Source organism: Rana temporaria, chromosome 6 (assembly GCF_905171775.1).
Source record: "Rana temporaria chromosome 6, aRanTem1.1, whole genome shotgun sequence".
NCBI lineage: Eukaryota > Metazoa > Chordata > Amphibia > Anura > Ranidae > Rana > Rana temporaria.
In genome coordinates, this window is record NC_053494.1 from 150,707,407 (window position 1) to 150,715,904 (window position 8,498).

The 8,498-nt window shown below is 45.2% G+C and overlaps 2 protein-coding genes across 2 annotated transcripts in view; both read right to left on the minus strand.

The window, feature by feature from the left end:
- The window catches only part of HDAC4 (histone deacetylase 4), a 294,548-nt gene that overhangs the window by 241,428 nt on the left and 44,622 nt on the right, over window positions 1–8,498 (minus strand). Inside the window, exon 2 of the mRNA XM_040357576.1 lies at window positions 933–1,106. Within this exon, the coding sequence (XP_040213510.1) occupies window positions 933–954 (22 nt within the window). The 5' untranslated portion in view covers window positions 955–1,106. The remainder of the gene's footprint in view (window positions 1–932; window positions 1,107–8,498) is intronic.
- LOC120944434 overlaps window positions 1,013–8,498 on the minus strand; it is an 8,304-nt gene continuing 818 nt past the window's right edge. The window contains exons 2-3 of the mRNA XM_040358496.1: window positions 8,337–8,498; window positions 1,013–1,106 (exon numbers count right to left, since the gene is read on the minus strand). Of these exons, the coding sequence (XP_040214430.1) occupies window positions 1,013–1,106; window positions 8,337–8,498 (256 nt within the window). The remainder of the gene's footprint in view (window positions 1,107–8,336) is intronic.

Sequence of the window (8,498 nt, forward strand, 5' to 3'; positions counted from 1 at the left end):
GGCTAGAATAAAAAATCCATTATAGCTGTGAATGTAGAAAGCCTCAACAAAATGACACAAGATCTACAAAGTAGAGAAGGCCTCTCTGAAGCTGCCAGTTAGCATAAGAGGAGGGATATAACAAATCTGTATGAAAACAGGACAGATACAACACAGTACAGCTAGTCCACTGCCATCTATAAATAGATCTTGTTTCACCGCTCTCAGGATGAAAAGGCACCAAGCAGGCAGTGAACAGAAGCTAGAAGCGGCATTATCACAAGTCAGCCATTAAATGCAGTATGGAATCCTCTCCCCATCTGAAAATAGTAGCCAAAGCTTTTAAAAAATGCTGACCTCTTCCTAAATTGCCAACACCCCTCATTAAACCCTTTCAACACCAGATGGATTTACTACCCACAACAGAAGCCCGGAGTTGGGAAACTGTCACAGGACAGCCATTGCAATTCAGGATCATTATGGCAGTAATAATGGAAGCCATAATGCTTTCTTTGTCACCTTATAGTTCAGTAATATTTTAACTGAGACTCCTCTAGAAATAGGGTAACAACTGTATCTAGAAACAAGTAAAAAAAGAACAGAGCAGGAGGGGGAAAAAAAAAAAAGGGAGGACAAACACTAAACAATATTCTCATATACTTCACCATGCTCAGCATATTCCAGCCATCTGTTCAATTGTTCTAAAAGCTGCACTTCAGGCACAAGGTTTTCTTTTTTGTTTGACCAAATGAAATGCCAAATGAATTCTGATTTATTCATGAGCTAGTAAGGGAATCATTACTTTGAAACAACAGATCATACTGTATGCTATATTAAAACTTTCCTAGATCAACTTGGCAACTGTTGCATTCAAAAGTATAAACATTCAACTCCATGCCAAATTCTTCAATGCAGCATGACGAGATGACATTACAAACGGACAAAAATCATACCTGGGTGAGTCTGGGAGCTCATGTCAGTCCAAGAGGATTCTTCAAGAAATTACAACCAGAGCCAACAGCCAGAAAAATTGCTAAGCAAAAGGACATGAAATAACCACTTTGTGGCAAAGGAAATCCAATATCGCCAACATGAAGCCACCGAGATGGACTTCCAAACGTACGGTCCTGCAGAAGGAAAGCAAAGATTACTTACAAAATGAAGTGCTGCCTTGAATTCTACAATCCACTCCACCCATTATACTAAACCTGCAGTCACTGTATGTACAGTATACACTGATCTGTTCCAGATCTTCCTGTGAACAAGCTGCCTGCTGAGCTAGAAGATTCAATATGCCCCACTAGCACTGCTTTCCTAAGGGATCACTTGGTAATTTAACACTTTATTTAATGGTCAGCATAAACAGTGACTAGATTGAAAAGCCTAAGAAAATACAGACTTGGGCTATGTAGCTGGTGATCATCATACAAAGTACCATGTATTTTGTTTGTTTTTTATCATTAAGACAATAAGCAAAACATCAAAAGAACATTCTTGGGATGAGAAAGTATTTTCAGAAGCTTTGACTACAAAAAAGCAGAAGAAAAAAAAATTGAAGCAGATCCTCTGTTCAATGATTTAGAATCTGAGGGCATGTAAAGCTTCAGAAACAAATAATTATGCACGGCTTGTTTGATAGTTAGAAAATACATAGCTGCAGCACTAAATGTATCAGGAACATAATTATGGGTTACGAATAATTAATGCAGTATTCTTGACAAGGTGCCCTTTCTGCTGAATTGAAGAAAAATAAAGTATTTTACAGCAACAGACAAGCAGCACTGCAGAACGTGTGTACTACTCATCTACCAGCGAAGAGCAGTACACAAGGCAAAGGATCCTCGTGTACAAGTGCAAACTAAATGTATTCCAATTATGGCATTATCCCATGGAAAGCTTACCAACAATGTGCAAAAGTATTCTTTAATTAGAGCACTTAATGTGCAACGGTTCTAATAGATTCACCATTATCATGAGCTCAGTGTTAGAGGGGCATATACATTTATAGTTGAACATTTGCTATTGAAAACACAATTTAAAGTTGTGGTACTTCTTAGACACCCAAAAGAAAAAAAATAGTGGCATTTCCAATTTATGTTACACAATATCAACTTTTTCTGTGAGCGATTAAAGACCCTTTTCACACTGGGGCAGTTTGCAGGCGCTATTGCGCTAAAAATACCGCCTGCAAACCGACCTGAAACAGCGGCTGCTGTTTCTCCAGTGTGAAAGCCTGAGGGCTTTCACACTGGAGCGGTGCGCTAGCAGGACCGCTCAAAGTCCTGCTAGCCGCATCTTTGGATCCGCTCCTCCACGGCTCCTTCCCATTGAAAGCAATGGGAAACGGTGGCTATAACCAGCAATGCACCTCTGCAGAAGCGCATTGCCGGCGATATTAACCCTATTTCGGCCGCTAGCGGGGGTAAAACCGCACCGCTAGCAGCCGAAAACTGCCGCAATTCCGACGGTAAAGCACCGCTTAAAATAGCGGCGCTTTACCGCCACCGCACCTTCCACCACAGTGTGAAAGGGGCATAAGGGCAAGATGGCCCTCACTCGACTATGCCCTTGGAGGATGAGAGCAACGTCCAACGTTATTTCCGCCTCACGGCCCTAAAGGGCTGGGGGTTTTTCCCTGTTAAAAAGGTAAATGAGAGGTCTGAGGTCTTTTTGACCCTAGATCTCTCAAAGAGGACCTGTCATTACCCATTTATATTACAATATTATATACTATTCTATTGTAATAGGAAAAGTGATAAAAAAAAAAAAAAAGGGGGACAGTTTAAAATATATATTTTTTTGTGTATAATAAAAATAAAATTATTATTATAATAAAGCTTTCCGTCCCTTCATGCTGGCGCGCAGAACTGAACGCATACTCAAGTCGCACCCACATATGTAAAAACGGTGTTCAAACCACATGTAAGGTATCACCGCGACAGTTCGAGTGAGAGCCATAATTCTAGCACTAGACATCATCTGTAATTCTAAACAGGTAACCTGCAAACATTTTTAAAGCATCACCTATTGTGATTTTTAAGGACCGTAGTCTGTTGCCATTCAAGGACAGAGTGCAATTTAAAAGCATGACATGTTAGGTATCTATATACTCAGCGTAACATCTTTCATATTCTACAAAAAAGAATAATTGGACCAACTGTTTTTTTTTTTATATAAACTTTAAAAATAAAGTATATTTTTACCAAACAAATTGTGTTTGAAAGGCCGCTGCGCAAATATGGTGTGACATAAAATATTGCAACAAGCGCCATTTTTCTCTAGGGTCTCTAAAAGTAAAATGTTCGGGGGTTCCAAGTAATTTTCTAGCTAACAATACCAATTTAAAACGTTTAAAAACTAAAAGTTCCAGAAAAGGCCTGGTCTTAAAATTATTTAAAGTTAAGGGGGCGTGGCTAGGCTTTACACGTTAGCAGATGATAATTCCCCTGCTCCGACTGAAGATCAGCTTAAACTCCGCCAGAACTACATCCCCTGGGGTCTTGCTTTGCTCCCTTATGCCTCCACTTCTGGCAGCTCATCTTTTGGATTTTCCCTGCAGCGCCGACCGATCACGAGAGGTATGAATAAAAGGCACTGGATCGGCAGCAGGTCTGGGCTCCTACATTGGTGCCGACCCACCAGGCTCTCAAGCCAAGGACAGGGGCAGAAAAGCTGCTGCAAGGCTGGAGCGAAATGCCTGGGCTTCTGCTCAGGGACATACAGTGCCGCCAAGTCAGATAGCCCCTGCTGTGGAGGAGTTTGGAGATGCAGCCAGATCATTGGCGGATGCCCTTCCTGAGGTGACAGGGGGCGAGGGGCACACTGCCCTAGAAGGCCGGGTCTGTAATATAGAGGACAAGATGAGGCCTATGCAGAGCAACCACAAAAGCAGTGGGAATTCAATAGACCAAACACATTAACCGTATAGACAACTTTGAGCCTAGGTAGCAATACGGGATTCAGCGCGATTCCAGGACCAGTTCCCACATCTCTCCTGCAGGCAGTTCACGATGAACGGCTGAGGGTATCAATACAATGTTAATGACACCCCCAGAACGGTTCAGAGATCGCAGCACGAACTGTGTATTAGGCTAGGTTCACACTGCTGTGAATTCAAAATCGCGGTAAAGCTGCGATTTTGCCGCGATTTCGGCCGCTAATTAAAGAGACATCTGTGCAGGGTTCAATGTAAATCGCGGCCCGAAATGCCAAAAAGTAGTACAGGAACTACTTTTTGAAATCGGTGCAGCGCCGCAGATGCGTCGTTGCACCAATTAGGACAGTGCCATTGCCGACAAATGCCGACGATTTGAGATGCAAATTTGACATGTCAAATCGCATCTCAAATTGTACCAAATCGTACCCAGTGTGAACCTGGGCTTAGGACAGGAATCAGATCGCATGGGTGAGAACACCCATGTGATCCGATTCCAGTGGGGGGGGCTGCACCTTTTTTTCTGCAAATCCTATTGCGAGTTTAGCCATACAATTGTATGGCTGAACCTGCATCACACAGACATTGCATGTAATCGCCACCTGGGGTGCAGGTGCGAATCACATGCGATGTCTGTAATCACTATAGTGTGAACCTGGGCTGAAAAAAGGGATTTTTAATACAGCTTACCTGTAAAATCCTTTTCTTGGAGTACATCACGGGACACAGAGCAGCATATTCATTACTATGTGGGTTATATGGAGTACCTTCAGGTGATGGACACTGGCAATCTCAAACAGGAAGTGCCCCTCCCTATATAACCCCCTCCCATAGGAGGAGTACCTCAGTTTTGTAGCAAGCAGTATGCCTCCCAAAATGGTCCCCACAAGAGGGGTGGGAGCTCTGTGTCCCGTGATGTACTCCAAGAAAAGGATTTTACAGGTAAGCTGTATTAAAAATCCCTTTTTCTTTCTCGTACATCACGGGACACAGAGCAGCATATTCATTACTATGTGGGATGTCCTAAAGCAATGCTTTACTGAGGGGAGGGAGAAATCTTCCCAAGACACAAGGATTTAATTCAGAGATACTCTCAAATAATAATAAATCCAACTTAGTTGAGAAAATTAAATTTAAACTTAAATTTTAACTCAAGGGTGCCCCCCGATTCTGAGGGTCTTAAATCGCAGCCCGCAGCACTGCCTGCCCAAAGGCTGTATCTGTATTCCTTCTTACATCCACCTGGTAAAATTTTGTAAACGTGTGGACTGAAGACCAGGTTGCCGCCTTGCATACTTGAGCCATAGAGATCTGATGGTGTGCTGCCCAGGAGGCGCCCATGGCCCTGGTAGAATGGGCCTTTACTGACAACGGAGGAGGCAACCTCTTCAAGCCGTAGGCCTGAATAATTAACTGTTTAATCCATCTCGAAATGGTGGATTTTGCAGCTGCCTGCCCCTTCTTGGGCCCATCTGGCAAAATGAATAACACATCTGTTTTCCGCATCTTCTCTGTAGCTTTAAGATAGGCCTTCATGGCCCTGACAATATCCAAGGTATGCAGCAACCCTTCCTTTCTGGAAGTGGGCTTTGGAAAAAAGGATGGTAATACCAAATCCTGGTTCAGGTGAAAACTGGATATAACCTTTGGTAAAAAGGAAGGATGAGGACGGAGAACCACCTTGTCCTTATGCAGAATAAGATATGGCTCCTTACAAGATAAGGCTGCCAACTCTGATACTCTTCTGGCGGAAACTATGGCGACCAGAAATACCAACTTCCTTGTTAGTAAAACCAAAGGAACTTCAGCCAACGGCTCAAAGGGTTGTTTCTGTAGAGTTGACAGAACAAGATTCAAGTCCCACGGACAAAGTGGTGACTTAACCGGAGGATTAATACGCAAGACCCCCTGAATGAAGGTCTTAACCAGCGAGTGGGTGGCCAGCGGCCTCTGAAACCACACTGACAAAGCTGAAATCTGTCCCTTGATTGTGCTTAATGCCAATCCTTTATCCACTCCTAGCTGGAGAAAACTTAATACTCTATCAATGGTATATTTGCGGGAAAGCTATTTCTTGGACTCGCACCAGCCTACATAGGCCCTCCAAACCCTGTAATAAATTACTCTGGAGACTGGCTTTCTAGCCTTAATCAGGGTAGAGATTACTTGTCTAGATAGACCTCTACCCCTAAGAATCAGGGATTCAGCCGCCAGGCCGTCAAATTTAGACGCCGTAATGCAGGGTGGAGGATCGGGCCTTGTGAAAGTAGGTCTGGTCGTAGAGGAAGCGTCCAAGGGTCTCCCACTGACATCTTTAGGATTAGTGAGTACCATGCCCTTCTGGGCCATGCTGGAGCTATCAGAATGACTGGCTTGTGCTCCACCCTGATCCTGCGCAACAGGCGGGGTAGTAACTGGAGCGGAGGGAAGGCATATAGAAGATTGAACTGATGCCAAGGGTAAACTAACGCATCGGTCCCGCAGGCCATAGGGTCCCGAGTCCGGGACATGAACCTGTCTAGTTTCTTGTTGAGCCTTGATGCCATGATATCCACGTCCGGCATTCCCCACTTCTGGCAAATTATCTGAAATATTTGCGGATGCAGAGACCATTCCCCTGGCGACAGAGTCTGACGACTCAAGAAGTCCGCCTGCAGGTTGTCCACCCCGGGAATGAATATTGCCGATATGCAGGGCACATGATTCTCTGCCCATAGGAAAATTAAGCTCACTTCTCTCTGAGCTGCTTGACTCTTGGTTCCCCCTTGGTGATTTATATATGCCACAGCCGTGGCATTGTCTGACTGTATCCTCACCGGGAACCCCTGTAATTTGGAGGTCCAAGCCCTGAGGGCTAGCCGAGCAGCTCTGAGCTCCAAGATATTGATGGGCAATTGACTCTCCTCCTGTGCCCACGTACCTTGGTGAGTGCACCCATCCAAGATCGCTCCCCAGCCCTTCAGGCTGGCATCTGTGGTCACTATCTTCCATGTCACGGGGCTGAAAGATTTTCCCTTCAGTAGATTCTGAGGGTCTAACCACCAACACAGACTCTGCCGGACTCTTGATGAGAGTGGCAACGGAAATTCCAAGGCCTGTGGCCTCTTGCTCCATGCTGACAGAATGGCTGCCTGCAGGACACGAGTGTGACTTTGAGCGTATGGCACCGCTTCGAAGGTGGCCACTAGCTTGCCTAGTAATCGCATGCATAGGCGAATCGTTGGTTCTCTCTTGCTTAGAACCAGATGTATCAATTCTTTGATAGCCTCGACCTTTATTCGAGGCAGGAACACCCTTTGTTGTTCCGTGTCTAATGACATGCCGAGATATTCCAACCTCTTTGTGGGTTGGAAAGCTGATTTTTCTCGGTTTAGGACCCAACCGAACCTCTCTAGGTATCGAACCGTGAGAGCTACTGCTCGCTCCAGGCCAGGAGATGAATGATCTATGATTAGAAGGTCGTCCAGGTATGCTAGGACAATGATCCCCTGGATTCTTAGGTTGGCTAGAATTGGAGCTAGGACCTTGGTGAATACTCGAGGAGCCGTAGCCAACCCGAAAGGGAGTGCCACAAATTGAAAATGACGCCGAGCCACTGTGAAGCGTAGAAACCTTTGATGTGGCTGAAAAATTGGCACATGAAGGTAAGCATCCTTTATGTCTATGGAGGCCAGAAAGTCGTCTTTCTGAAGTGCGGCGGCTGCCGATCGCACGGATTCCATCCGGAACGAGCGTACTTTTAAGTATGCATTTAATCCCTTTAAGTCCAAGATTGGCCTGACATCGCCGTTGGGCTTTGGGATGATGAACAGATTGGAGTAGAACCCTAGCCCCTGTTCCTGGGCTGGTACCTCTACTATCACGCCTTGGTAAAGCAAATGATTTAATGCCGCCATTAAGGGGGCCTTTTTTGTCGGCTCGACTGGCACTCTCGACTCCTGATAATGAGGTGGAGGGATTTTTAGAAATTCTAATTTGTAGCCTGTGGCCACGGAAGACCGGACCCACTTGTCGGGAATGTCGGTCTCCCAAATTTCTGAAAAAAGACGCAGCCTTCCCCCCACCTTCGTGGGTGGGGGCGTCCCTTCATGAGGCAGACTTAGGGGCTGTCTTTGCTGGTTTACGATACCACTGCTTCTTGCCTCCAAAGGCTTGTCCTGGTGGCTTATTGTTAAAGTATGATCTCGCAGGAGGCCGTCGATACTGCCTGGAATTGGCGGGCCCTTGAGCAGGGGGAAGCTGCCGTTTGAACGCAGGTCCCCGGACCTTCTTTTTTACTGGTAGAAGTGTACTTTTGCCACTTGAAATAGTCTGAATGTATTTATCCAGATCTTCTCCGAAGAGTCGTTCTCCATGGAAGGGAAACCCTGCCAGGAGCTTTTTGCATGGGGGCTCAGCCTCCCAGTTCTTTAACCATAAGAGCCTTCTCATATGTACTAAAAATAGTGACAGACGAGACGCTTGCTGGATGGAATCCCTTATAGCATCCACCGCGAAGCACATGGCTCTAGGAATATCAGATAATTCTTCCGCCTGTTGGGCCGGAATAACCTTAAGCATTTGTCTTGTCTGGTCTGTTAGTGCC